This window comes from Andrena cerasifolii, chromosome 6 (assembly GCF_050908995.1).
Source record: "Andrena cerasifolii isolate SP2316 chromosome 6, iyAndCera1_principal, whole genome shotgun sequence".
NCBI classification, from domain to species: Eukaryota; Metazoa; Arthropoda; class Insecta; order Hymenoptera; family Andrenidae; genus Andrena; species Andrena cerasifolii.
Window position 1 is genome coordinate 6823447 of NC_135123.1, and position 27586 is coordinate 6851032.

The 27586-nt window shown below is 46.3% G+C and overlaps 6 protein-coding genes across 19 annotated transcripts in view; 2 read left to right on the forward strand and 4 right to left on the reverse strand.

The window, feature by feature from the left end:
• The window catches only part of Lapsyn (Leucine-rich repeat activity-regulated protein at synapses), a 37974-nt gene extending 30747 nt beyond the window's left edge, over positions 1-7227 (reverse strand). Inside the window, exon 1 of one of the 2 annotated variants that reach the window (XR_013085441.1) lies at positions 6261-7226. Coding sequence is in view for 1 of the 2 variants with exons in the window: in XM_076813692.1 (XP_076669807.1) it covers positions 6261-6309 (49 nt within the window). In the remaining variant the exon portion in view is untranslated. Of the gene's footprint in view, positions 1-6260 lie in introns of both variants that reach the window. The other variant, XM_076813692.1, reaches the window with a different exon arrangement.
• Positions 7228-9551: 2324 nt separating this feature from the next.
• On the reverse strand, positions 9552-10364 carry LOC143370401 (NADH dehydrogenase [ubiquinone] 1 alpha subcomplex subunit 1-like). The gene is made up of 3 exons (XM_076815479.1): positions 10116-10364; positions 9776-9862; positions 9552-9673 (listed from the first exon to the last, which is right to left on the reverse strand). Exons 1-3 carry the CDS (start codon positions 10212-10214, stop codon positions 9647-9649), a joined length of 213 nt encoding a protein of 70 aa, XP_076671594.1. The 5' UTR covers positions 10215-10364; the 3' UTR covers positions 9552-9646.
• LOC143370399 (17-beta-hydroxysteroid dehydrogenase 13) lies at positions 9864-13161 on the forward strand. Of its 8 annotated transcripts, none has more exons than XM_076815469.1 (8): positions 10268-10406; positions 10535-10806; positions 11290-11466; positions 11537-11713; positions 11798-11947; positions 12004-12260; positions 12320-12445; positions 12512-13161. In XM_076815469.1, exons 3-8 carry the CDS (start codon positions 11323-11325, stop codon positions 12576-12578), a joined length of 921 nt encoding a protein of 306 aa, XP_076671584.1. In that variant the 5' UTR covers positions 10268-10406; positions 10535-10806; positions 11290-11322; the 3' UTR covers positions 12579-13161. The 8 variants fall into 8 exon arrangements, with proteins under 8 accessions (XP_076671580.1, XP_076671584.1, XP_076671588.1 ...); XM_076815473.1 differs by having other exon boundaries at positions 10280-10406; positions 10636-10806; XM_076815470.1 differs by having other exon boundaries at positions 10299-10431; positions 10636-10806.
• On the reverse strand, positions 12874-18526 carry Sym (symplekin scaffold protein). 2 transcript variants are annotated; one of them, XM_076815462.1, is made up of 16 exons: positions 18195-18526; positions 17769-17965; positions 17452-17685; positions 17089-17375; positions 16796-17025; positions 16537-16722; positions 16023-16465; positions 15673-15945; positions 15417-15600; positions 15081-15322; positions 14834-15012; positions 14599-14759; positions 14394-14529; positions 13953-14317; positions 13780-13857; positions 12874-13674 (listed from the first exon to the last, which is right to left on the reverse strand). In XM_076815462.1, exons 1-16 carry the CDS (start codon positions 18246-18248, stop codon positions 13588-13590), a joined length of 3336 nt encoding a protein of 1111 aa, XP_076671577.1. In that variant the 5' UTR covers positions 18249-18526; the 3' UTR covers positions 12874-13587. The 2 variants fall into 2 exon arrangements, with proteins under 2 accessions (XP_076671577.1, XP_076671578.1); XM_076815463.1 differs by having other exon boundaries at positions 12874-13696.
• Positions 18527-18727: 201 nt separating this feature from the next.
• LOC143370398 (ketohexokinase) lies at positions 18728-20783 on the forward strand. The gene is made up of 3 exons (XM_076815464.1): positions 18728-19327; positions 19542-20138; positions 20215-20783. Exons 1-3 carry the CDS (start codon positions 19185-19187, stop codon positions 20624-20626), a joined length of 1152 nt encoding a protein of 383 aa, XP_076671579.1. The 5' UTR covers positions 18728-19184; the 3' UTR covers positions 20627-20783.
• On the reverse strand, positions 20774-27562 carry LOC143370400 (short-chain dehydrogenase/reductase family 16C member 6-like). Of its 5 annotated transcripts, none has more exons than XM_076815476.1 (8): positions 27422-27562; positions 22795-22954; positions 22305-22459; positions 22062-22239; positions 21843-21972; positions 21633-21756; positions 21211-21336; positions 20774-21137 (listed from the first exon to the last, which is right to left on the reverse strand). In XM_076815476.1, exons 2-8 carry the CDS (start codon positions 22933-22935, stop codon positions 21068-21070), a joined length of 924 nt encoding a protein of 307 aa, XP_076671591.1. In that variant the 5' UTR covers positions 22936-22954; positions 27422-27562; the 3' UTR covers positions 20774-21067. The 5 variants fall into 5 exon arrangements, with proteins under 5 accessions (XP_076671591.1, XP_076671593.1, XP_076671590.1 ...); XM_076815478.1 differs by lacking the exon at positions 27422-27562 and adding an exon at positions 26782-26805; XM_076815475.1 differs by lacking the exon at positions 27422-27562 and adding an exon at positions 25816-25935.
• Positions 27563-27586: the final 24 nt, after the last annotated feature.

Below are 27586 nucleotides of genomic sequence, written 5' to 3' on the forward strand. Positions count from 1 at the left end.
CGCGCCGGCTTTCCAGCGAGAGAGAGAGAGCCGGCGGAAAATCCATTTCCGCCGCGGGGCTTGATATTTATGCCGATAAAATAATATCGCGCGCCGCATTCGTGTCTCGCGTTCGCCAGACACCGTAGGATTCCTTGTTGAAACAGGCGACTCGAGCCCCATCCGAGCGCTATCGACGGCGCGGATCAAAAGAAATTGTATCGGCGGGGACGTGGAAACGCGGTTACATGCCTCGCGTTGCTTCCAGGCATCCGAGCACGTCGAAGCGACGGGGAATCGCCATCCAGTAACGCTGCAACGTACAATAATCTTACAAGCCGGTACAGTCCTCGGACAGAGGTTCGTTAAGCGCTCTTGCAAGGCCGCGGGAAGGACACCGTTCCCGATGAAAGGTTTCATGAAATTCACAATTCTTTCGCAGCGCACGAATACATCTCCTCCCGGCACTCGATCGCCGAGCCCCGGTGGTATCCCCAGCTCGGTCCGATAAAGCCACTTCCCCTCGTTCGAAATTTCGAGCAGTCGGGTGGTTGCGAGTGCTCGAGCGTCGCTGGGAGCATCGTCGGAGCCGTTTTGTTCGCGGCGTATCACGGCCAATCAGCGTCACGTTCGATCGCGACGCGAATAAAAATCGCCGCACCCCCGAGGACAGCGCGAACCGGCGCCCCCGATCCGATCGAAGGAAATCTGTAACGATCCGCGTGTCCCCGTTCCGCCTCGGCTAACTCGATACAGGGCTTGTTACCTGCAGCGCCCGTGCACACAACTTCCCCGACGATATTCCCTACTAATTTCAGGAAGAACACAGCGCCGGTGCCCGCCGAGGGGGGGGACTGGGTAATTATTCCTTCGGCCGTGTCCGACTTTCCAGCCACGCTCTCCTCTATTTTTCCGCTCTTTTCGCCCTTGTTTGCCCCGCGCCCCCTCGTCGCGCATTAACGCTCATTAACATGCCGTGTGCAGTTTTAACTGGAACATCGATTCCGCGCCAGCTACGACGCCTTCCTATCGCGATGCTCCTAAACGGGGAACGACTAGCGGAATGGTCGCCGCATCGGGCTTAATCCCTGGACTCATCCCCTGCGAGTCTTATCGGCGGACATTTTCGCGGGGCTTTTTGCAGGGGAGCTTCGGAGATAGACCTTCTCCCCGATGCTGTGGCAAATTCGGACAGAGATACGTTCTCCTTCCGACCAGCTCCAAATCGTACCGAGAGCGTGGATCATTAAATTCATCGGGGCGCTAGCTAGACTCTGCGAATGTCTTAAAAATCTAGAAGGGAACAGATACTCGCCTGCTCGTAATCCCTCGGTGGTAGAGACAAAGGCGGCTCGTTCGAGGAACGCGGTTACGTACCATCAATGCCGGCAACATCGGGCCGTAAAGATACACTCGAGCTGGCAGATTTCTGACCGTTGTTAAGACCGTTAAGCTCCCCTCCCCGTAAAGGGGTTCCCTAACGATAAACAATGGCCGCGCGCGGCGCGCACCGTGCCAGCAACAGCTTAATTCTAGCGCGTTCGAGCATTCGGGACTGTCGAATTTACGGCTTTTCCGAAATCCTCGCGCGCCCGCCTCGCGAGGCCAGCCCTCATTACAGGTTGCCCGGTTTAACGACACGGGCCGGTTATAATGACGGCAAACTCGTTTATCGCCTAAATATACGCCCTTGTACCCTGGCCTGACGGAATTAACGCTGCGAGCTAACGTCCCTGTGATAAGTGGAACGCGCTTTACCGTCCACCGTGGAGCCGGTCGTGATTGTGAAATAATAACGCTGCTCGATTTCAATTCCGACCGGTTAATCGCGATAATTAATCAAATCGAAAGGGCGGCCCGCCGTTACCAAATTAATGGCCGGTAATTATCGGAACGGTCCATCGTCTGGATGCTATAACCAAGCGCCCCCGTAAACAAATATTTCTCCGTTTATCCGAAGGGACGGGACTCGGGAGCGGGTGTAAAGCGGGGATGAAAGGAGAGGAATTAGGTATCCGGGGATTTCCGAAATAACGATCGCCCAATGAATTCTATAAATTTCACGTCGATATGCCCGCGATAATGTATGTACGTACCTTCCAATGCTGCTGGGTAAAAGTCATTTCTGTTTGACGAACCGAATGCATTTCCGAGCTGAAACCATAGCTCTCGCCGGTTCTGTAATCGAATTTTAATGGGCCGAACATATTGTCGGCAGTTAATCTGAATATTTTTACCCGACGCTATTGTGTTGCTCTGGATTAATGGTACCTACGGGGTGTCTCGTTTCAATTTCACTTTGCCTTGGCGATTGTTCGATTCACTTTGGGGACATTCCACGCGAAGTCGGACACTTTTCGCAGTAACATTTCGGATTTTGGTGCAAATTGGATATGTTGTAGTCTTTAGGGGTATATAAACGTATCTCGAAGGATTTTTCGAAGTGTCAAAAATTGTTGATGTTACAGCTCTTTGAAATACAGTGTTTACTATTTTTCCAAAAATTATAACTGTTGAACTAATAAACTGATAAAAATCACCTTTTGGGCGCTTACAGTGCAGATATAAGAGTACCTAGTAAAAATTATTTCACTTAATAAAAACGAATATTTGACCATTTGTTTAGTAATTGTTCTAAACAAATGCAATTTTATAGTTGAAGGCACCTTTTTTAAAATTTGGAAAAAATAGGAGGATAAAGCCCTGTTTTTCCTCTCTATGGACATGTATTGAAAAAGGTGGACGTTTTAAAAGTGGCCAAATGAAAATTAATTGAATGTAACGCTGCGTGAAATCACACCGGCTCGACTGGTCGCTCGGGCCGTGCGGTACTCGCAGCGGCCAAGCGGCTATACCTGATATTCTTATACAGGATTCTCAAAAATGGTATTTGAAAAAAAACTGAAGGAGGAAAACTCTTTTTTATATCCGACATAATGCGGTATTTGAATTTTTGGTGTTCGCAATATTTTCCTTGAAACGAGGGTGACTTTCAGTTTTTTAAATGGAATCCTACATATTTGATTACCCAATATGAAAGCGACTGCCAAGACAAATTCAACCATATGGTACACTACGACCTTCAAGGCCACACAAGGTTAGGAATAAAATAAAGAAACCCTATCTACTAGATAGATAGTTCAATACATTTACTTCAAAGCTTGCAGCGGTCCTCATTAATACCCTATATAAAAGTGGCAGGTATAGCCACTTGGCCGCTGCGAGTACCGCACGGCCCGAGCGACCACTCGAGCCGGTGTGATTTGACGCAGCGTTACATTGAATTAATTTTCATTTGACCAATTTTAAAACGTCCACCGTTTTCAAAACATGTCCATAAAGAGGAAAAGCAGGGCTTTATCCTCCTATTTTTTCCAAATTTTTAAAAAGGTGCCTTCAGCTATAAAATTGTAGACAGTTGAGTGAGAAAAACGGCAGCCTTCGAATTCCGACGAAGTTAATGAGCCTCTTGGAACAGCGAACGTGATCGAAAGATTAGATTAAATATGGACACCCTGTAGGTGGTTGGCGACCTTAATCCGAGAGAAGGGAATTTGAACGTTAAAACGTATCCGCCAATATTTAAATAATCTACGCTCCCGATTCGATGATCCCCCCTGCACCTCACGTTCAATATTTGAACGTTAAATATCGACGATAAAAGAGCGATCAAAGACTGGATTTTACGGCAACAATGGCACGGACTGCGGCAAATTGTACGGGACCCTGTCGTATCGATTGCTCGTCGACGAACGCAGCGACCTGCTAGCGATACGCAATTATCAAAAATAATCTTCAACAGACGACAAGCCGGGCGGGCAGAAAACGCGGGGACAGGTGACTTTCCGCCTGTTCCCTCCGAACAAAGTCGCTGATCGTTCCTGTTTCTCTCCAGATACGATACAATTTAACGACGGCCTCTGACGCGAGAGAGAACTCGCCCGGACAGGGCAACCGAGTTCCGCGACTCCTCGCGGTAGATAGAACCGTTGAAATTCAGTTATTTATTTGCTCACGGGCCTCACGGTCGCGGAGAGGACGTGCCCTTTCGTTGCGACGTCCCCACTCCCTTCCCTCCCTAAAAGACGGTCTCTAACGATTCCAACTTGCGCTCGTCGAAATGCCAAGATGCCCACTGAAGCCTCGTTAGTAACCGCGTCAACGGATTCCAACGACATCCACGAAAAAAAAAAAAAAAAACGTGGCGTTATATAAACCCTGGTATGGTTAAAAGACTACTGCGTCGGCTCTGAGAACACCTGGTTAAACCTGACCCTAATGCAGACAGATTCATCACGTTTCGCAAGGGGACACCGTGAAGGCATCGACTTCGACCGCGGAGAATGGACTCCGAAGGCTTCTCCGAATGACCGACCGGCGGCTCGGATCGCGGCGCTCGGTTTAAGCCAGAAACGGTATTCCAAGTAGAAAAGTATGCCTTCCGGTAGTTGGGCGCGAGGAGACAAAGGGAGGAGGCCCTCCGATTCGAGAGCGCGCCGCGCCGATCGCGTTGCACAATGAAACAAAAGCATGTAATTATTCCCTGGCGCTCTCCGCGAAGGGGAGAGCCACCGATGCCCAAGGATCGTTGCATTTATCCGTGATGCAACGTTGTTTAATTATGCATTTTGAATACGTGAACAAGGACTGCCCGCGGTGCGTGCCGCGCGTGGCGATCGCCTGATGATCCGCGGTCCAAAGTAACCGAAGCGATCGAGTGGTTACTCGGAAACACGTTCTTGCCAGGCTCCACAAATATTGCAACAGATGCTGTTGAACTTCGCCCATTGTGATCTATATATTCGGAATGGGTCTGCAGTAGCTAAAAGAAGAAAGCCAAACAAGGCGAGGGACCGTCTTCTGCCTGGAAAGAAGATTAGCATACCAGCGCGCTGCTGTCCCTCAACTGGAACGCCCGAAAGGGGCCAGCGACTAAGAGAAACGAGGAAAACTTTTGCCTCGTTATACCGCGTAAACAGCGTGAAAAAAAACCGGTCCTCGTTTTTGTCGCGAAACCGAAACATAAATCGTGTCATTTTCGGAACGCGGTGCCCAGCGTTGCTTTTAAAATTCTAGCGCTGCCAGGCTCTCGTCCCCGTGCGGACGCAACGAGGCGGGAGTGGGCCCAGGACGGATAAAACTTAACGAATTCCCCTGGCCAGCGCCGCGACTTTAATATTTAATACGCGGAAAAGGGATGCTCACGGTTCGGCCGGATTCAAAGCGATGGAGATTTTAATTTGCGCGAATGAATAAATGGATTGGTATGGGGACGCGAGCGCATCGCTCTCCAACAAGATTAACGGGGAATATTATTTTAATTAAACGTTTAACCGGTGTTCCCTACCGCCGCAGGAGCGGACAGGAGTCGCTAGGAGATTTGAGAAGACGAATGCCAGAGCTTCCTCGACGGCTGGCCACGAGTTTTATCGCAGCCGGTTTATATTCGCCTCTGAAGCCTGTCCACGGAACAACCGTGTGTTTATATAACAAACGGCTGTAAGACCAACGGTTGTCGCGCGCTCGCGACGCTTAGAAAAAAAAGCGTCGGCGAGAGCGCGATTTATCAACAGTCACGACCCAGCAAAGATTAGCTCTCATCAGGCGGCGATAACACGGGAACGCTCGCTCCGCTGTCCCCGTTCCCAAGGAAAGGTAATTCAAAGCCGCGCTTAATTCGATACCGCGCGACGCTGGCCGTGCAAAAATCCATTCCGCGAAACGGTTCCGCTGCAACGAGCGGGCGATGGCTGCCCGTTCTGCGATGGGCCTGGAACGTTTGGTCCGAAGCAACCGCGCACCTCCGCCGACTGATGGAAAGCATGAGTAACTTTTCATCGAGCGGAATAGGCGATGCTTAATTGCGCGCTCCTGGCTGAAACGCTGGAAGAACTGGGCGTCCTTGGGCCGAAAATATCGGCTGACATTTGCACGTCCACGCGCTGAAACGAGTTTTTATCGAAGTCGGAGGAGGACTCGATCGAGAATGAAAGAAATCGTGCGTGGAAGCAGGAGACACTCGGAGGACAGGCGGTTGCTAACGATTGCGAAACACGCCGCATCTTCGCGGGAAGACAGGCGACGGAGGACGCGCGATCGATTTTACTCGAAACGAGTCGCAATTCCTTTTGCGTCGTCGAAACGCTTCGTCCCGAGCCGAGCGGTAACGCGGCCGTGGATCCTTACCACGAGACGGCTGAATACGAAATGGCGAGATCTTAATCGCGACAGCCTTCTAGCACGGTCGAAAAGACAGGAAATCATTTTTGCGTCTCACTTACCGATCCTGTTACGGTGGCATACTTCGGAGACGGCCCAAAAGCGCCGCATGGTCCGTGGAGCGCTCTGCTTCGGCCACGATCGAGCAACTTTTTTTTCTCTCTCTTGTCAGTCCGGTATAATCGCCTTACAGAGACGCCTCGCTGGCGGAATCACGAAACCGTCGAATCTTCGAGCACTCTCTCGTGCCGCGCCGTTCGCAGAATCGGCAAATGCACATCGTACCGTAAACGAGAGACCGAAGGGACGATCGTCGGCGCGTCACTCGTGCCCTTACTCGCAGCCAGGAGCAGGTCTCGCTACATCGTTATTACCATTTCCGAGAAACCGCTGTTCCAGAGTTCCCCTGTCGGTGCGGTTTTTACCGTTCCCACATGACTAACAGGTTGACCGTGAACGCTAACCGATGCTTTCGTCGATGCACTGTATGTATAACACGCGCCCCGTGTGCACTGGACGCTACTCTCTTTCTCCGTGCCGGGAAAGGGTAACGGAGGGAAAACAGCGTGGCTACGTAGACTCCAAGGACTTGTTGCGGTGTGTAGCCGCCGCGCGTTTTTTTTTTTCAATAACTTGGAAGAGACGGAATTCGAGGGAATCCTGCTGCCTCGTTGCCCGTCCTCTGGCTCGCCAAGATGCTCGCTGCGTGTCCTTTTGCAGCCGAAGCAACGGTGCCGAGACACAGACGCGCTCGCGAAGCGGCCCCTCGGGCCTTCCGCGCGACGAACTCCCGCGTAAATACGCGTACCTCGATTTTCCCGTGGATTTCGACCGTTACGCACGTCTGTGGATTGTTTCGAGTGGGGCCGTCGTTGGGGGTCCGAAGGGAAAGGCGTAGAACGGGAAAGATTCGACGAGAAATTAGAAACGAAAGGATCGCGACGCGGAAACGCGATGCTACTGCGGCGACGTCTCGCGCTCGACTGCGAGGTCGCTTCGTCCGGACCGAAGACCGATTTAAAGCTCCACCATGGAGTGTCGAGACGGTATCTCGGCCTAGGCCGATTTTCCTGCCAGTTTCCCCCGTGATTGGGGCTGAAATTGAAGGGACACGTCCTAGACCACGGATAAGAGCTGACAGGTAATTAACCTGCCGGGCAACGGTGCGCCGGAGCTCGTCGAATTGCGGTCTAAATTAAAATCGGAGATGACGATTTCGAACCGCCACTTCGAGCCTTTAAACGTCTTTATTGGCCGACGAATACGCGGACACGCACTTGTCACAATATAAAAAGGCAAAATACAACCACAGTATTACCGTGCAGCGACACTCTGCATTTAAACAGAAGCGAAATGAGGATAATTTAGGAAAGCGTCCACATTTAGATCGCGGTAGATAACTGTCCACGTCACCGGCAGAGTCAATTGCTGATTCTAATGGAGCAACAAGATCGTATTTCGAAAACTGTGGTTACCGTGAAACGAAGTTGCCGTTCTATTTGAAGTAACGCTTCGAGCAACGTCATTTTGAAGTGCTCTGCTCTGCCGTACAGTCCGAGACAAAAGATGGCCGTTGTCCCCGCGAGGGATCATCGTTAGGATCCCCCGGCCGGCGGATAACTTTTGAAAGCGAAGGATCGGCGCCGGGATTGGTCGGAAGGACCCTCAGGTATAAGCATGGGGAGCGGAGATGAATAGCAGAATCGATAAATTCTGCTTTCGTTCGACCGGATCTGCCGTACCGGCGCGGCGGTACGGGAAACGTTTTAAGATCCGTTAGCGGTTCGAGTGCCTGCCCTCCTAAGTGCTCCTATCTGCAGAGAACAGAGATTATACCTATGTCCTTCCGTGTTTAGTGATCGATAACTCATCGGTCTCGCAACGGCAATTATTTCCAGCGATATCTAGCTTTCTTTTACATCCACGGTCCGACCTTCGAGCCACGTAACCGTCTCGGTTTTACAAAGAAACGTCGGCCGACCATTTTATCGGAAGAGAACGGTCATTTCGATACGCTATCTCGTCTTCTATGAAAGTTTCGAACGGCTATCTAGAAACGCCGAGCTTAATCGCAGCTTTGCGTTTCGGACTGTGACGCTCGCTCGAAATTTATATTCGGAGGGATTGCTCCCAATCTAGCTGAACCGACGCGGTTTCAAAATTTCCACGGGATTTAGAGAAAACATTCGTCAGTGCATCGACGCGGAATCCCTCTCTCCGTCTCTCTCGCGCCTATGCGTGCGCTGATACCGACTTAGAATCTACCTCTGTCCCGTTTCATCCTTCCCTCTAGAAAGGGGATAAAAACACCCGCGCGATTTTCGCGCGACGTTTTAATTAATCCCGTGATAATCGCTTAACTCCGCCTCTTTTTTTTATCAGCGTTTCTGATGACAAAAAAAAAAGCACGTATGTGTATACCTGTGCCGCCCTTTATGCTCCACGGTTCAAAGGCCTGCTGTCCCCCTCGGCAGCCTATTGTTCGTTATCTCCGTCTACGCATAGGGGACGATCTTATATATTTTCGAGGGGTTCAGAGGTATAATGGCGTGAAAACAAAGAGCATCGCGCCCGTCCGGAACACCTGGAACTCCTTCTCCTTTTAAATGGCTCTCTTTCTCTCTCCCCCCCCCTCGCCGTTGCGCGGGCGTTACGCGCGGAATTTACCTGACACAGTGAGAATTTCGGTCCGCGGAGGCGCATGCCGGGAATATTGGAAGTGCCGAGGAAAATGAATAGCGGAAATACGTTTCCCGCGAGGAGAGAGAATAAGAATTCCCGCGTAGCGCGCGGATATTTCTTTTTCTACGGATGAACACTGACAGCCAAAGAACCTCGGCCCGTTTCGCTTTGGCCGTCTACGGACGCGAAATAATATTCTTCCCGACAGAACTACTTCGCAGTTATTAATTTTTCATTCTGCCAGCCGTTTTGTTCCGAATATCCGCCTACCGGAAGTGCACGGACCTCCTAGCGTAGCCGGGCGCTCTCAAAGGACGATCCTCATCGCAATAACGGATTATGAGATATATGAGACACGAGGTACCCTTTGAAACGGTCCGCGCAACGCTCGCGAGCCGTTTATTTCCTTCGACGAAAGCACGAGATATATTCATATGTTGTTAGGGTACTAAAGGATGGTAAAAAATGTATTCTCGCTCGCTTTAATTCCTCCGCGTCGGCATCGTAATAGATGAATTATAAGTATAGCTGATAGAAGCGGTGTAACGTACATGGAAAAACATATATTCAATTTGAGAGCTCGGCACGCGCCTTTCCAACATCTACAATTCTATTAAGGATGCGCGATTAGAAAGTGCTCGCTGCAGCGACGGCGCATTAAAGATACAGCGTTGAAACAATTATGGAACTGTGTATTTTATATATTATTTACATGTATATACCGAATTTCCTACAATGATACACTGTATTTTATGAGAATTATAGTTTAGCTGTCAGGAATGTTCTCCAAACCCTGCAAAAATGCAAGAACCTTATCGAATGCATCTCTTTGAGAAGCGACCAGAGTTTTAAACAGCACGGTACAGCGTGCTGCTTGAAAACTACAATCACTTACCGCCGTCTTCCAAACTGCACCAGATAGTCTGGAGTCCCTCTCCAGCATCACGCAATCCCAATCCTCCTGCAGCTTCCTACGCATTGGCTGCAAAATTAAAGGCATGAGGGAACTTGCTTTGGGCGCGAGAAGCTTTGCTTCGAAGCAACTTCAAAACGTGCAACGAAATTGCAGTAACGCTGCACCGTGTGATCTCAGAAATTTATTCGAACTGGATATAGTTTTATGCGACAAGGAAAAGAGTACTGAAGTAGCAGATCGTGTACACTGTGTACTATACACTTGTGAAGTTATTACGCAAACAGACGAGCGTATAGGTTAGGATATGAAAACTACTTACGTTTCCGAAGACAGACTTATTTATGTAGTACACAATATGCTGTGGTAACATTAAACATGTTCCCATTATAGCCACGCAGGGAACTATTTCGTACCACATTTCGAACGAACTTCTTTTCTCTTTCAAATTCGCGAATACCGTCCTCTTCTTAAAGATGGCGACGCGACCGATTTACTGTATATATGAAGTTTCTATCGCGCGTTTACAAGTTTCTTCCCAGAGTCTCTCGTTTTTAAACGCATTATTTTTCGCTTATACCTGAGCGCGTCGGGGTATTTAATTACAATAAAGGTATGGAATGTAAGAGAACATCGAAGTAAGCCTTTTTCGTCGGCAGCAATTATTTAATTTTGAGCATCTTTTGCAATAATTAAAGCGATTAATACTGTAGCTTTTTGCGACGCGCTGTGCGTTGACAGTTGACGGTACAATAGAGTGGAATGTCAGGAATTCTCGAGAATTATTAAATGTCGACAATTTTTAATTCGTATTTATAAAATACCTAATTCGTCTGTAACAGAAAGATTTCGTCCGATTTTTAAACGTGCGTGTCGAGAGCAAAGTGAATGAACTTAAATAGTGATACGCGACGAAGGGCGACGTCCTTCGTTCAAATATTTTCGCAATGTCACACATGTGCAGAAAGAACAACAAAGGCAGTTGGTTTTGAAAATCGTTGCTTGATCGTGTGGTACGTGTTGAACGATTTAACGATATCTTTTATATTTGTACAATACATTCGCGCTCGTTGATTTCGACGCAAGACATCGGTCCGACGGGATAGAAATTTTGAATAACTTCCCCCGCTGTGGCGTGATACGTTATCATAAAGTTCACGACGTTACTTGATACAAGGTATATATATGTCGATTAAATAACAGTCCCTCTCACGCGCTTAATTGATTCAAATTGCCTCGTACCACGATCGGGTTTGCATTTACATCTAATTACTTTGTTCCGAAAAATGGTGAGTGTTGTGTAGCAGATATTTACGTTTCATAAGAAACGCAGGTCCTTAGCGAATCGAAAAGTATTCTATATCGGCGTTGGATCGGATCTCCGTCGCGAAATTAGAGATTAGATTACCACGAATCTGCGAGTCCGTGACACGTGCCTTTGTGGACACCGAAGATCAGTTTGGCATTTTGAAAGTAAACGCGAATTTGAATTTCAGGAGAGCCTGAAAAGGAGTTTCCGGCCACCAAAAATGCTAATAAAATTGTATTCCATTTTCATTCTGACGCTGGACGTGGTGACACTTCTAATCGGAATTTTCTTTGCTATACTGATCGCGTTGTACAGAACATTTAGGCCTCCGCCTTTGAAGAGTCTTCGTGGAGAAGTCGCAATGGTAAGGGAGTGATTTAATATGATTTGAGAATAACTTGTTCTGTTTAAAAGATATTTCTACCCGGGCCTAGGTGGTCGGCGCAGGACGGGGAATAGGCAGAGAGTTAGCTATTCACTTGTGTCAGTTAGGCGTTAGCGTTGCATGCGTGGACATTAACATTAGAGATTGCGATGCTACTGTGCGAAGGGCATCGCAATCGGTGGGAATAGCTAAAATGTTCATCTGCAATGTAACAGATAAAGAAGAAGTAAGTATAATATCACTCGTAAACGTTGCATTTAGAATGTGTAAGAGGTACAATGGCTATTTAATCGCGAACCATACGAAACAGGTAGCTCGTACAGTGAATATTATTCGATCAGAGCTGGGAGAGGTGACGATGCTTCTCCATTGCTGCAGTATACCTAGTCCTAGGGCGCTGATCGACGACGCGCCCAAAATAAGGCATACAATTGACTTGACAGTTATTAGTCATTTCTGGGTAGGTATTTATTTCGTAAGTATTTATAAATTTATATAATAAGACCTGGCTTTTAGCTGTTGGAAACAGTTTTACCCTCGATGGAGCGCGCTGGTAGAGGGCACATAGTGGTGCTGTCGTCTGTAGCTGGCCTATCTGGTGGTGCTACCGGAGCGAGCAGAGTTCCTCTGTCTACAGCACAGTTTGCGGTTCAAGGATTAGCTGAATCGTTGCACACCGAATTAAGGCATACTAATAGTAATATTATGATTACCTTGGTCCACGTTTATCCATTCATTGTAGGCGCTGAGGTCCAGAGAGATATCCGTTTGCGGTGAGTAGTGAAAGCGCACCTCATTCCTATGGAAACTTATTCATCTACGTTTCGTGCAGAATACCGAGTTATTTCGGCACGATGCCCGCCGCGGAGGCGGCTAAGCAGATTTTGAATGGTGTTCGTCGAAATTACACGGAGTTCAGTGTACCTGGATACTTACTTTATCTAGGGCACGTTCTCAGGTAGTTGCAACTTCGCTAGGTACGTAAAGGGAACAGTCCGCTGTAACTAATACTTTACACTTTCAGGATACTTCCGAAGAAGGCGTCGTTTATGCTGCGCGATCTATTAGACACAGGCGTTGATTTCGGATGATATTTATAGTTTCTCTAATCGAGCACAAAGGAATGATATTTCTGCGTCGCTCGATCCTGCAAGTGCCTTCCAAATGTCTTCCAACAATGATTAACATTTTGTAACTTCTGTTTAGTGTAATTACAAGTAATCTACTGAATAATTTGTGACTTGATGCAGCAAGCAAGACGCATTCATGCACATCTTCGTAAAACATGGCAAATGCATTTCCCTCACTTAACATTTAGGTAGAAGGTATTTTCAATACTTACTGTTCAAAGTTCATTACTTCTGTAAGGATGAAACTGAACATTCGTGTATGCAATATATCTCATATGTATTTCGTGAAACAAATAGAAAATATTATCACATTTCACATTGAAGAATGGACTATGTACAGGATATCGTGATAGTCTAACGTGGCAAAATACCTATGTCGCGAGTTCGATAAACTATACTTTGGACTCGATCTTCAATATCGTGTACAATACATGTATGTACAAATCTGTGATTGCGTATCATGTTCCGGTCTTCTCATCAACAATTCTTGTGTACACGTCACGAAAGGTGCAAAGTATTAATAAATATATTTTTTATAAACATAGACCTTTGTTATGAATGGTAATCTTGTTTGATCTGTCTTGAAGTAAAGTAAGCACACGCAGATCGACGTCCACTGTTTTGAACAGCGTTTCTCGATCAGCGTCGTTGTGTATTAAGGATTATGTATACTGTGACACGTAAGTTGGCATCCGCGTGTATGTACATTCAACCCTGAGTAAACTTCTATTTACAAAACCAGAGATAGATGGACTTGTCAGAAGTGTAAAATCGATCGAGTCTTTCGGCGAGATTGTAAATAAAAGATATCTACAGTCTGCGGGGGACTCGATGAATACGTGAATCTAAGGTTTCAGATTCTCGCAGAAGATAAGCGAGAGAATAGATTTGTCATTTACAATGTGAATTCGTTAAAGTTGGGGCAATTTGTAGATGATGATTCAGATCCCAACACCGGAATAAGTTTATGCTAATCTAAACCAGGCGGAGCTGGCTCTGAAACATCAATTTCCATTGTATCTGGTTTTTGTTCAATCGGATAATCACCGGGCGGTGCCTGCAAGAAATTCAAGGAAAAGCTGTTTGGATCAGTTCATATATTTATTTAATTTTTACGATAATATAAAAAATCGACTCTTTATATACAAGTATTTTTACTCACAATATCAAATTCATCATGCATGTCGCAAGGCGATTTACCCTGAATAACATCCATTATCGATTGCGGAATGTGTGCTTTCTGAAACGCAGCACCGCGATGTTTCGCATAAATAGTTTCCCTTCATCGTTAGTAAAGTGATTGCCGACGTTATTATTTTATGTGAATAAAGTTACCTGATTCTCGGCGAAGGCTTCGACGTGCGCCAGCAAAGGGCCTCGTAGATTGCTGGCCATTTTTAACGCTTCGGCCAGTTGCGCTGGGGGAAGCTGTAGAATAACTGCGAAACTCTGTGGCTGCGTGCGTTCGCAGCATTTTACAAAGCCCTCCCAGACTTTCGGCTGTTTCCACACTTGCTTGAGGATCAACCGTTGAAGTATATTCATGACGAATCCGCTTAACCTCGGATACAGAGCCAGACTTTGTATTACTGTACGCATTAGCAATGTGGGTAGCGGCGTCATCTCCATGAGATGCTGCATCACCACGGCCACGGTTTCCTGGGTGTACACTTGCTTCTCCGCGAAACACAGAGACGTGGCTACGAATCAATATAATTAACAAAACACCGTATAAAGAAACACCACAGATGCGTTCCATAAGCTCGTGTACCATACCTTTTATAATTGTCTTCAGTTCTGCTTTACTTGGATCTATATTATGTAAGGCTATTAACAACTCAGCAGGTGTAATAGGAGACGTGTGAGGTACACCACTTTCGTTATTATGGGTACCTAGTAGCCTATTGAATACCTACGAGGGAATCATTGAAATGAGTACTGAACTTGTCACAAGACCGACCAGTCCTTAGGGTGCACTTACTTCTTTAACAACGATAGGATTTAATTTTATAAGTTTTGGGAGGGCGGCTATGACTTCCTTCTTCGTTAAACCGTTTAGAACGGGTATTAAGAATCGAACATCGGAGACTCTGGTTTGATAAAGTTCTCGTACACGTGCTACCAATTCTGCACTCGGTGCAGCTAAGTATGAAACATTATGTTAGATGTGGCGAAAATAGTAAGAGTATCGAATAGAAAATGGCAGGTTTGCGTACATTTCTCTGTAAGAATATGAATAATTCTCGTAACCAGCGTCTCCGCTCCTTTTGGACAATTTTCAACCAGGGCTAGTAGCTGCGGGCTACCCATTCCTAGAGACCTTACAGGCCCTTCTACTAATCTAAGAACCATACGTTTCACATCGGCCCCCATCGATGTGTACACCCTCGCCAATCTGGGAAAAGATCGTGAATATCAGCTCGCCCTTCATTTCCAATGCATCTACTAAAAAGAACAACTCACTCATGGATTAGATCTTGGTGCTCGCTCAAGAGAGCGAGGTACAACCCGAGACAAGCTCTCGTCGTAGACTCATTCCACAGAGTTTCTGCTTGTGGTCTGCCTCGATCTTGTCCAAAGACGATCTCGGGCGGAATATGGAGTCGTAAGAAGCCTAAATAAAGAATCGCGTACTCCTCTATGAGTTTACTTAACTCCGGACGACTATATAGCTGGCAAACCAACTGTATGGCAGCTTCCCTGATCTATATTTAAACAGACAATTAGCATGCAAGTATAGGCGAACGAAAGACTTGTCTTTCGATGTGTTGCGGATATTAATATGACGTTGTTGCTTACCGTGTTGTTCTCGTGACCAGTGTGACACAATAACACGTTTAGGAAAACTAGCTGTTTCGTCGGCCTGCGAATGACCATCTCTTTTAACAATTGTAGCGGTGCTAACCCTCTTGTCTCGTCAGAAGACACCATTTTTAATGCCTCGACGGCATCTTCCGTGATTAAAGGGGCTTCCAAGTATAGTCTACTCCATAGTACGTACACGGTTAATACTGTTTCTCTCAACATAGAGAACTTTATTGAATCTAATTGTTACCTAGACAGTAGAGTGTCGCGATCTTTGCCTTGGACCAGATCTATTGCCGATACTAAAGTACATAGTAAGAAATTGTAAGCTTGGTGCGGAGCTTCCTGAGGCTTTGTGCACAACGTGGTTCGCCTCTGGAAACCCTGAAGCAACGCGTACTCTTCGTACAACCAGCCCAAAGCCAAGTCCAAACGATTCCTCATATCGTCAGTAATGTAGCGTAACACTGCCTCTTTAATGTACGGGTTGAACGTCGCGGCTAGTGTCGTTAAAATTTTCGACCTAAAAGAGAACGACGAGGAAGTAAGTCACAGATAATGATACTCTCGATCGAATTAGGGATTGTCGAGTTCAATCACCTGATGGCTGCCACGCCACCAAACACAGCCGTTTTCTCGGCAAGCAAGATTCTATTAACCGCCATCAGTAACATTTTCTCCTTCACTTCTTTCGCTAGCGGTTTCGTAACTTCGGACAATTTCAGAGCCTTCAAACGATTCCTTGCTTTCGCAAGTGATTTCTCATGAGCCTCCAACGACGCCTTCGCTTCTTTCTCTTTCTCTCTGTCCTTCTCACGTTTTCGTTCGCGCTTCGCCTCGGCCACGCTGATGGTCGGATTCTTCACCAAATCCTCCATCACAGCGTCTTCATCTTTAGCATCTTTTTTCTTCTTCGCTTTAGCTTGCTTTATTTGTATCGCCAACAGTTTGGAAATTGTTTGCCGTTGAACGTTGATATCTGTCGTAGAACTCGGCTGATATTCCCTTTGAAAGATCGTCGTCATTGTGTCCGGGACCCATGCCTATCAACGGAATACATTTAATAGGAGAGTTTGGAGTAATAGTTATAAAAATCTATTGCGCTATCGTGTACCATGCTATCCATTACTAAATCAGTCGCGATCTCCACGCTTAATCTCTCAGAGATGAAGCTTTCCGAGAGTTCAAGTAGCTCCGGCAATTTCGGAGGAGGTACTGGACTAGGTACAATTTCTGGTTCTTCCGGTATTAAAGGAGTATCGATTTTAAGGCGTTTCGCAGCAGAAGCAGCAGCTGCTTCCTAAAAATTATACGAATTGCTAATAAATAATGTTATCGTCGATATTTATAATTCATAATAATTACACATTTACTTGTTGGCGCTTCTTCATACGCCGAATATCTTCCGGCTTTGGATAAGCCTTAATTATTTCTTGCTCTTTTGCTCCAAGCTGCGTCAGCTGCTTAGCTATGGTGGACGCGAATTCTATGCTAGCTGGATGTTTCATGAGTCCTAGTAGAGTAAGTTTCAGTTGCTTTTGCACGCTAGTTACTTGGGAGTCTGACAATGTCGGCGGCAAATCGTGCTGTAGCCTTTGCAGAGCTGCAAATTCAGATCTTTCAGTTACAAGTTCAGCAGAAGTAAGCTCCCGTAAGTTTTACGCACCTTGTATTACACCTGGCATAAACTGAGGCCTTGTTTTAGCGATCAATGCCAGTGACCCCATGCATGTCATTAAATTCACGCTGCTAACGTGCGGGGATCCGTGGAATTTAATCAGCAAATCCATCACGTCGTTAGCTTCTTCTTCCAGTTTCCGTCTGCGAGCTATTTTTAACGTTAAGGGGATATCTTCCAACGAAAAGTCGTCCGGCTTTTTTGGAGTATCTGGGTCGGGGTACGTTTGTATCAAGACTACACCCTCTAGAAATTTAACAGCTTGCGTCCGAATCCTGAAACACAGAAGCGTTCGGTAACTCGAAGATGACTTATGCTCGCAACAAAGAGCAATTAGGATAACTTCGTTACCCGTCATTATCGCTGTCGATCATATTAATGATTTGAATTTTCAGTGTACTGAGTTGGCCCCATGCCACTTCCATCTCTGGAGTGACTGTGGTGGCACTGGCTATCCATTTTAACGCCGATCGCAGTATCCTGCCACTAGCTCTCAGCGCTCTTTTAGCCACAGCTGATGATTCATCAGAAACTAATCTTAAGAGTACTTGGACTATGCGTGGAATTATTTCTGGTTGTTTTACTCTGCAAGTAAAGTACAACTGATAAGTTTATAACAGAAGAACTAGTACAACGCGTGGCGCGCTACGTTTTACAAGGATCATTACCCTGCTTCTTCTATAAAACCTGTAACAGTTTTCTTAACTTCTGCATTTCTATCTAAAGAGAACTGCAATGCCTCGTCTAAATACAGTGGAAGCAATTGCGGCTCTTTGTTTACCAAGATCTCCTGTACTTTACATAAATTCGTGACTTTCACGTCTTCCGCTTGACTCAAGGAAGCCTCGTTCAACCATTCGACTACCTGTAAGATTCGATACAAGGGAAAATGCCTAATTATTCTCAGTTCCTCTGATTTCTATGAAATTTTTAGTTAACCGGCTGTTTCTTTTACGAGTCGATTGTAAGTAATCGAGTAAGAATCATAGCTTCGCGAAATCAAGTTGTGTTTGCCAAGTTACTGATCTCTATTTTTAATCAGAAAATACGTCGGAAATATTATAATCCGAAATCATGAAGGTAATAACACTGACCAAATCGCCCGGTCCCTTTTCCGGTTCTGCCCTCCTATGTATTCGAGGATCCATTGTTATACTTTATAATAAAGGAGCCACCGCTAAGCGCAATTGAATATTATTGAAAAAAAGGCGGCCGGACAATCGTGCGTCGGAGGCTCCGATATGCTAGATCACGCATATATGTCGCATAGGCTTGGCGTGCGTAAATAATTAAGAATTCTCCCTATAAGTCTCTAAAAATCTGTATGTCTCCCATACGACAATTCTCTCGGTATCGTGTTTAGAAATTCTAGTCAACCAACAATAAAATATATCTCAACATTCGACGGAATCGTTTGCGTTGCCATCTTGGCATTCTTCAGCATTCTTCGCTATCCGTTAAGCGCTGCGATCGTTTCATTTTTAAGTAGCGGCAACTTTGACGCCGTTTAATCTCTTCTATTAGCATTCCCACTAAAAGTATTATCATATAATCGCTAATTAATTCTTAGACTCGAATAGTAGAGCAAGTTACAAGGCTTTGTGTTCGGGAACGCGTTCTATGCCACAGTAACATCTTCAAACTGATTCATTCTTTTTTATTTATTCACTTCGTTTTGTAAGTCGATGTAACTTTCGCTGTTTATAGTGGAACGATGAAGTAATAGCGAAACGCGTGCAGCGTAAGGTGCCTCGCTTTAAGCTTTAAGTCGTTATCCCGCTGCTGATAAGTTGGATTATCGCTATTTTTGGCAGAAATGGTACAAAGTGGGTTTAAAAGTTATCAATGTAATTCTATCCTAAGTGTTAAAGGTCGAGTTGACAGCTGAAAAAAATATATGGACATTAATGTAATCTAGCTGATAAAAGGGGAGAAGATTTATAAACGAAACGGAGTTACGCGATTTGTTATCGGAACTTGAAATTTCCACGGTACGTTTAAACACTGATCGATTAGAAGCCCGCTGTCCGTCGCGTCGGCCAGGAGAAACGTAATGTGACTTGCGCGACGAGCCAACAAGTGATATGATTTCAAGTTTCTACGAAAAGATTGTCGGTGCTTCTTCCACAACCGAGCCGAACCAGCGAACGATCCTTTGCGTGGGGCTGACTTGCTTGGACATCGTGCAAACCTGCAGGAAATATCCCGCGGAGGATTCTGACCAAAGGTGAAACCATTGTCTGCGATTGCGCAATGTCATCGTTCGTGCACTGTTTACGTTGATCAGCTGATAAGCACGAGCAAAGCAGACGTAAACAGAATGCTCGGTATTAACAACCATCCGCAGATCGCCCTTTGACCTGTTTGATAAATGTAGAAAGTAATTCGTAGATCTTCGTGCATCTTTAACCACTTGTATCACTTGTTTGATTGACATACAGATCCGTGGAACAGAGATGGCAAAGAGGAGGCAATGCGTCAAATACCTGCACCGTCCTGTCCCTCCTTGGCAACCCCTGCGAGTTCCTTGGCACCTTGAGCACAGAGGAGCACCTGAACTTTCTGCAAAGCGACATGAGAAAATACAATATCAATTTCTCTCACTGCCCCATGGTAGATGGCATCGGCTGCCCGATATCTACCGTCATTTTAAGCCTGAGCACCGGGTCTCGTACGATCCTACATCACAATCCATGCCTGCCTGAATTGACGTTGAAGGACTTCGAACAACTGCGTCTGGGGGATTACAGTTGGATTCACTTCGAGGGCAGGAATTTCAGCGAAGTATTGTCCATGATGCAGTGCGTGGAGAACTACAATAACATGCTTGACTACAGCCAGGATTCTAGCAACAAGGAAGTCAATATGCATCAGATGCCGATCACGATCAGCGTCGAGCTCGAGCGCCCGAGACAAGAACTGCTGGACTTGCTCCCTTACGTCGACGTGGCGTTTATATCCAAGGACTTCGCTCAAAGCAGGGGATACGACAATATGAGCGAGACATTGAAGAATATTAGCGACGACGCTAAATCTGGGTATGGACGCGAATGACGAGGGGCTTCTGAATTACACGCGTTATGTAAATGTTTTATGAAATTTCTTTCTCTCCAGAGCAACTCTCATCTGCGCGTGGGGAGATCGAGGTGCGATGGCACGAACTCCGGACAACGTGACGGTACAGTCACCTGCGTTCCCACCGCAGAGGGTCGTGGACACGCTGGGTGCGGGGGATACTTTTAACGCAGCGGTGTTGTATATTTTGAATAAAGCAAAGTTAGATCGCATCGAACTGAGGAGGTCAGAGTCGGCGGAAGGGAATGTTTTCCTCAAAGACGAGGAACACAAACGCAATGTAAAAAAGAATTACAATATCGAAAGCGTGGAATGCAGCCACACGGAATTTATTACTCAGAACATTTTACACACGGCTGTGACTTTTGGCTGCCAGGTGGCTGGCGGCAAAGTTGGCTTGAAGGGCTATGATAAATTGGATGAAATGTTTAAAAATACTTTGGGAAGTTAGTACAGGAAAACTATCTCTCACGATTTGTAAATATTCCATTGTTTAAAACGTTTCTGATACTTATAGAGATAGAATTTTTATATAAATCTTATTTGTACGTTTGTGGATCCGAGTAAGGTAGAATAAAGTTTAAAACATCTTGTAAAATACAATCAAACATCCGTTTATTATCGATGATCAAACGAAAGCACGCTGGTACATAAAAATTCTTTACTTACACATCAACGGACACCTTTTTAATTTACAATTCGAACATTGCACGAGTAGCTATTGTTTTCATTATTGCGCAACTTCTCACGAGGTATCAGCGACAAATAATAGAAAACTGTGAATGACAAAATTATCTACTGTACTTGCACCAATTATAAACACATGACGAATGAGCAGAAGCATCCCCTTCGACATTCCCGTTTGTGGATCGTAGGAAACATCAGGCGTTCGTTAACTATCCGCCTCAACGCCGGAGTCTAGGAAGTCTGCTGTGGCACGTGTAGCTGCTTCGGGGATACATCTGTAACGGGCAAGAAAGATTCGTACCGCATACTCGAGATATTGTCAACTGGTGGGTTCCGCGTCACGCATACCTCAGAAAAGCGTTGATGTAAGACCAGCACACGGGAATGGACATATCCTTGATGTTCCGTCTCTGCGCCTTGATTATTTGGACAACCGCTGCTTGCGGTGGAACCAGCCCCATGAGATTTGGGAATCTGAATAAAACGGACAAAGGATTACCAATGATTCGCGTAACAATCTCTTCTTCGCTTTCAGCTCGATCTTTCATCATTTACTATTTCTTTCTGTATTCTACTTTATTAGGTCTCATCCGACAGTGTCCTCACCTTTGGTCCTATAGTCAAGTCTGCATGCAAGCACAAGCGAATGGTATTACTATTTAGCGATTAATCCCTCGTATTTTGCCAAGGCAACAACAAGAATACTCATTTAACAGCTGTACACCTGCCTCGATCATCTACCAACGCAAGCCAATCTGAATTGATTTTACCTCATCTTCGGCTTCTTGCAGAGACCCGTATCCACCATGTACGGGTAGATGGTGGTGAAGTGGATGTTCGATGCCTTGTCTTTGGTCATTGCCCGGACCTCCTCGTTCAAAGCCTCCATCAATCCTGCAATTATAAAACGGAATCTTTATGCATACAGGTACATAGAAGAAGCCTGCGTGGTAGTCAAGTGAAAGAAGCGCGACGTTTACCTCTCACCGCAAACTTCGACGCACAGTAGGGGACCAAGTTAGCAAGACCGATGAATCCAGCCATCGACGAAAGGGCGACTATGTGGCCGTGATTCCTCTGGATCATGCTGGGCAGGAAAGCCTGCGTAGTCTGCAGGGAAATTAATCTTAAGCAGCCGAGCAGGAGAAGTGAAACGAAAGGAGTCTCGGTAGAACGGCTAGCTTTTCAAAGAAGCTCACCCAAAAGTGCGCCAACACGTTGATGTCGAATATTCGTATAATTTCCTCAGGTGTATGGTCCATGATAGCGCGGCAGGGCATTATGCCTGCATTGTTGATCAAGATCGTCACGTGGCCCACCTCCTCCCTGACCTTCTCAGCCACCTTGAACACCTCTTCCCTGTTGGACACGTCGCACCTGCGAAACGCCACAGATTGGAACACACACCCCCAAAGCGCGGGGCATCGCATGCTTAAACGTACTTGTAACCGTGCGCTTTCGCGGTGCCCATTTGTTTAATCTCCTCCACGGTCTCATCGTTGCCCTGCTGATTCAAGTCCCAGCAGACAACGGTGGCACCCAGCGATGCATACTTCAACGCCAACTCTTTGCCGATACCGTGACCCGCGCCTGTGACCTGAGCGGACAAAGTGTCGTAAAATTTGATCGCCACGACGCGCCGTGATTGTTCTGCGAGCCTTTGTGTCAGGGGTAATCGCGAACGAGCCGAATCGATGGTCGTGAATAGTAATTATACCAAGGTCCCGTGAGAGGTAATTTGTACAATCAGGAAATTCACAATTCACGCTCATTTTTCGGATTAAGTATGGACTCTTGCACCGGTGCCATGATATCAGAGACGGGCAAAGAATTGTTTCAAATAAAAGTTTGTGTACGAAATTTTTATTCCAAATAATTCTTTGCCCGTCTCTGCGTGAAATGTACGTGTGCTGAGAAAGTTACTCTTCATACCAGGACAATCTCCCCAGCGACGCTCTTCTCCTCGACCGGGACGAACAGCCTGTATATTCCCTCGCCGATGTAATAAAGGACCTTGACGAGGAGCAGCAGGAAATCAGCTAGGATCAGCACACCCCCGTACGCCTTAACCATGATTTCTTTCACTACTGCCCTGAAAGGTGAAAGTTTCCGTTTCAATTCCTCTATTACCGTCTCGCTGGAGCCCATTCTAGTAACCCACAATAATTGTTGCGCACTGAAATGCTCGGACGTTTATAAACGCTCGTTTAAGGTTGCGAGCAGTTGATACAAAGTTGTATCTATGAATAATAATATTTAAGTTTGCATACTTAGTCTAAAGATATCCTACTTCGAATTACATTTCGATTACACTTGTTGGTGTTTCGCAGGAAAGTATGGTAGTGTTCGCTTGGCAATTAAACGGCCGAAGAGATCGACGGCGATAGTGCGAGGCATTTCCGGAGAACCTGGAAGTAACGTGCAAACGCGACGGCCGGATTGATTGTTTTCCTACTAAACCCGACGTGGGGTGCATCCGAATTGGCGCACGAGACCAGCCGCGCGAAGAAAGGCGATTATGTAAAATTTTCGACGGGAGTAGCGAGCAACAAGTCGCCAGCCTTTCAATTTCACCGTTTGCGAAATGATGCGCAGCTCGTCGTCAAGAGCCGATAAATTGCAGCGACCCAATTCCCGCTTTTAAACTTGCATCGACGGTTTTTCGCGTCGAAGGAAACCGAGAGCGTCTCGGGGTCTCAGGTTACCCTGGCGAACAGTCGGGACTGCGTGGAACTTGTGGTAAAAAAGATTAACTTTTTAAGATCACCTCTGCCGTGTTTACTACATATCTCTGACGATGGATGAAATGCGGCGACGCAAAAAATATTGTCCGATAAGTAAATTTCTGCTGCAGTTTTCCTCGGGCGATTTCTTTCTTATTGCGGTCGTTATAATTCACGTATCAAGCGTTGCAGGCATTTGCGTAGTGAATACTGCAGTCAGTAACGTTTCGAGAAAACAATCCTTCTTTCAGCGCGTTTGCAGCACCAAGATGCCAATTCCGAAAGGTGTTAGCCTGACACGCAGTCGCGACCCGCAATTAACTGCCGTGGCTGGGACGATTGACCCAGCGTGGTCAGATTCAATTTGTGATCAATCGTCGTCAATTATAGCTAATCTTGACGTGGGGTCGAAAATATCGCCACTCGCGCGTGACGTTAATTTCCGACTAATTGCTGCGCCCCGGCTGGAAAATAATTGCCGGTTTTCGTGGAACGCGAATAAGGAAAACATGCGCTTGGGCGCAGGATATTTTTTAACATGAGTGACCAATTTGAGGAAAGCTTAACGACCGCTATTATAAATATCTACAGTGATATTCCACTGTCGTCGGAATGCGACGCAATTAATCATTCCCCAAGAGAATGCTCGTTAAGAATAACAAGCGATGGGGAGTAGACGAGCGTGCAAGTGCGAAAGAAAACGGCGAAACGTCACCGCAGCAGCGTATTAAACGAAAAAGACGTGCGAGCTGAGATAATTGAACGATGCTGCTGCCAATTAGTACCGTTGATAATGCGCTGCCGCGTTCGGCAAGCAGACCAGCCGCATTCTCCGTGCGACGATAAGAAATTTCTCATTTATCCGCGCGTACGTAGCATTCCGTCAAGTTCGGAGGAATCGTTGCCATCTTACCGTTCAGCTTCTCAAATTTTCAGAAACGAAGACGAAAGCGAAATCCACTGGAGCAAGATCACGGATTCATCCGAAGAAGACCACCGAGCTCCCCCCGATCGATCAGGCGGAAAAGCGTTGCGGCGGTGCGAACCGTTTCTATTCGTGTTCGGATCGCGACTAAACCGTCTGGCTATAACGCTTCTCCAACCGCTACCAGGGAGTATCTTCGCACCGCCGTCCACTGACTGTTCGACCATAGGAGGATCCCGAGTATCGGCTGAAATAGCAGCCGGTAGCGCGAGTGGAGGTGCCGCAGCCGCTTCCAGAGCCGCGCACCAATTTCCAGAGGAAATCGTTGCGAAAACCAATGGGCATTAAGGTGGCGATTCTTTCGGAATAAACTAGCAGGCCTCCAGGAAGAACTACTGAGAAGCACCTTCTCCAATTGCTTTGATCCCGCAGCGTGTCGCCTTTCAATGACCGCGGAAGGACGTCGGAGGGGACGAGGCGCATAAAAACAAGTCCCCGCTGTGTTTACGAAGACGCGTTGCACGCGGGTCGTTGTTTCCAGGCAGCAGCTCCTCTCTTCACCGGGCGCCGGTCGATTTCGGCGCCTAGGTCATCGCCGTTCTTCGGTGGATTCATCGGTTAGCCGCGCGAGCGTTCGCGATGACCTTAGTCCCAGGACCCAGATTAGAATCCACGACGCGAGCCGACCACTGTGCACCGATCGAGGAAAGGGGGACCGGCGTACGAAAATATAACGACGACACATGCGTCACTTTCGCCCTGGTGACAGCAGCATCTCTCGCGTGAAACTGCGCACGGTTCTCTCTCTTTTAAACGCTGCAACTCGCTCGCGATACCGGCTTTCATCCGTCGTCTTATGTAATCACTTTCGTTTCGCAATATATTCTGCCAGCCCGGCCGGCATCGATAGACGGTAGACGCCTTCGCTTCACCGTAAAACGTTCCACCGAGCGGCTCGCCGAATAATGCGTCTGCCCTTCGGGACGGCGAGTCTCTTCTGTACGCATTGTCAGCTGCTAGTACTACTGCTTCCCTGATATCCAGTTTCTCTGTTGTCAGCGTTCTTCCGACGATGTTGCGTGTCACTCAGCGAATCGTGTTTGTTTTGAAGGCAGAATCCGGAAAGAATGTGATTGAGGCTGTTCCCCGTTGCGTGTGCATTCAATCGAGAATCTCGATACAGGTTACGACGGTTACGTGCTCGATGCAAGTGTAGCAGTAACAATAGACGTTAGTCACGCAATTATCGGTGTACCTAGTATTTATCTGCATATTGTACCTATGTACAGTAAAGGTCATACGTACCATGTAACTGATCCGTCCATCACGGCGAACTGTTGTTGACGATAGGCAGCGGTATCGCGGGGTTTGCCAAGTTATATAAAACGAATCCAGCTTTGCGAGCAGCGATAAGAGGAAAGCATTCGATGTGGATGATAAAAGTAAAGAGGGGGAAGAAGATATTGGCGTAGAATTAAGGGGCAGTCCACTGTGACGGTTTGAAAAATTAAGCTATTTTTAAAGAATTTTTTCTCCGTAGATACAACATATAATGCAATAAATCTTTTGGGTATTTATTAAGCTACTCTTATATTATACAACAAAAAAATTAAAAGATTTTTTTTAATTTGTTTTAATACTTAAAACGCAATTATCTCAAAACAACATTTTTTTTCAACTGGTGCAGGTGATTGCAAAAAAATTATTAGCCCAATCAGTCTGAAATTTTTACACGCCATTCAGAACATCAGTGGCTATGGTCGGGACCACGGAAACCTTTTTGGATTAACCATTTCATACTTCTTGCAAGGCAAAACGATTAAAAAATTCACCGTATTGCGACACTTAAAATTCAAACCTCCGCCATTTTGTGAATTTTTTATCAGTAAAAATAATCCTGGTTCCGGCGATAATTACACTCATAATGATTACAACAGACTTTGAATTTTTTGTTGCAAATGCGTCGTTTTCTCGGAACAGTGCGACATATGTTTAAAAAAAAACTGTTTAAAATGTAAAATAGATTTTTTTATACTGTCAATAAGTGTGTCGATAAGTAGACAAAGCATTATTTACGTTGGACATTCCGTTTACTAAAAAATAAATCCTGAAAAATGACAATTTTTCACGACCTCACAGTGGACTGACCCCTTAAGCGTGTGCATCTAACAATAAGTACTGTTCGAGATCCGTCTGGCTCTGGTCAACGAGCGCGCTTTCGAGCACTTCACCTTGTCTCTTTAGATAGCTATTCGAAAGCGTGGAACTGACCTTGACCTTCGTTACCCTCGCCCAAAGCGAGCCGATGGGGGCGCGAAGCGTTGCCCCGGGTTTTCGGCAAGGGCTGCCTGCCTGTAGGGCCCTAGGGGTCAGTTGAATTTTAGCTGGAGTCAGAAACAGAGCGTCTAAGCAGTTAGAAAGCTCGTATACCTTCTCTGTAAGACTCCGTGCACCGGAATTAAGAGTTATTCATTTTTTAATAAAGTTATCGTGTAAGTTTGACGAGTGTCTAAATTCTCGGTACACAACACTGCTACGTGAGCTGAAAAGCTTTTGTTATGTGACAACGGGGAAAACAGGTTTAGACATAAGACGTTATATATTACCTCGGGCGTTTGTAATAAATAGAGAATAATTCTCTGCTTCGAGCACGGCTTTTCGCTCTGAAGCTTCGATCTTGCAATCGAGAGCCTGCCGTTCGAGAGACTATAGACGGTCGTGGGTCAATGCACCAATTTATCGATTGTCCATCTGTACACGGGACATCTGTCCGGCGAACATGTGAAGATTCATTTCTGCTTAACGTTTCAGACGGGCGGCGTGCGGCGTGCCACGATTCGCGACTGCTCGCGGCGGAGAACCCCTGGGACCTATTTTGACGGTCGCGGGTAACCCGATCGACCATCTTTACAGCGTTTTTCAAGGAAGACCCCGACGGAAACGCTTCACAGTTCGGCCTGTTGTTGCCTTATCTCGAAGGATCGCACCTTCACACCAGTAATTACACTCCGTTCACTGGGTACAAGATTTTCCTCCGGGACGATAATGATCCAGATAATTCTCGTCGTTAATTCTA

Coding starts and splice junctions, on each gene's coding strand:
- LOC143370399 (XM_076815465.1), top strand. CDS start 9,879: ATGAGGGAACTTGCTTTGGGCGCGAGAAGCTTTGCTTCGAAGCAACTT. Junction 11,714..11,797: donor ATGTAACAGATAAAGAAGAA/GTAAGTATAATA, acceptor CATACGAAACAG/GTAGCTCGTACAGTGAATAT. Junction 12,446..12,511: donor TATCTAGGGCACGTTCTCAG/GTAGTTGCAACT, acceptor TTACACTTTCAG/GATACTTCCGAAGAAGGCGT.
- LOC143370401 (XM_076815479.1), bottom strand. CDS start 10,214: ATGTGGTACGAAATAGTTCCCTGCGTGGCTATAATGGGAACATGTTTA. Junction 9,863..10,115: donor ATAAGTCTGTCTTCGGAAAC/GTAAGTAGTTTT, acceptor TTAATTTTGCAG/CCAATGCGTAGGAAGCTGCA. Junction 9,674..9,775: donor GTGCAGTTTGGAAGACGGCG/GTAAGTGATTGT, acceptor GCATTTTTGCAG/GGTTTGGAGAACATTCCTGA.
- Sym (XM_076815462.1), bottom strand. CDS start 18,248: ATGGATCCTCGAATACATAGGAGGGCAGAACCGGAAAAGGGACCGGGC. Junction 14,760..14,833: donor TCATATTCTTACAGAGAAAT/GTACGCAAACCT, acceptor TTTCATACTTAG/CTGCACCGAGTGCAGAATTG. Junction 14,318..14,393: donor ACTGAAGACAATTATAAAAG/GTATGGTACACG, acceptor ATTGATTCGTAG/CCACGTCTCTGTGTTTCGCG.
- LOC143370398 (XM_076815464.1), top strand. CDS start 19,185: ATGATTTCAAGTTTCTACGAAAAGATTGTCGGTGCTTCTTCCACAACC. Junction 19,328..19,541: donor GCGGAGGATTCTGACCAAAG/GTGAAACCATTG, acceptor ATTGACATACAG/ATCCGTGGAACAGAGATGGC. Junction 20,139..20,214: donor AGCGACGACGCTAAATCTGG/GTATGGACGCGA, acceptor CTTTCTCTCCAG/AGCAACTCTCATCTGCGCGT.
- LOC143370400 (XM_076815474.1), bottom strand. CDS start 24,993: ATGCGCCTCGTCCCCTCCGACGTCCTTCCGCGGTCATTGAAAGGCGAC. Junction 22,240..22,304: donor GCGAAAGCGCACGGTTACAA/GTACGTTTAAGC, acceptor GGCGTTTCGCAG/GTGCGACGTGTCCAACAGGG. Junction 21,757..21,842: donor GTCGAAGTTTGCGGTGAGAG/GTAAACGTCGCG, acceptor TTATAATTGCAG/GATTGATGGAGGCTTTGAAC.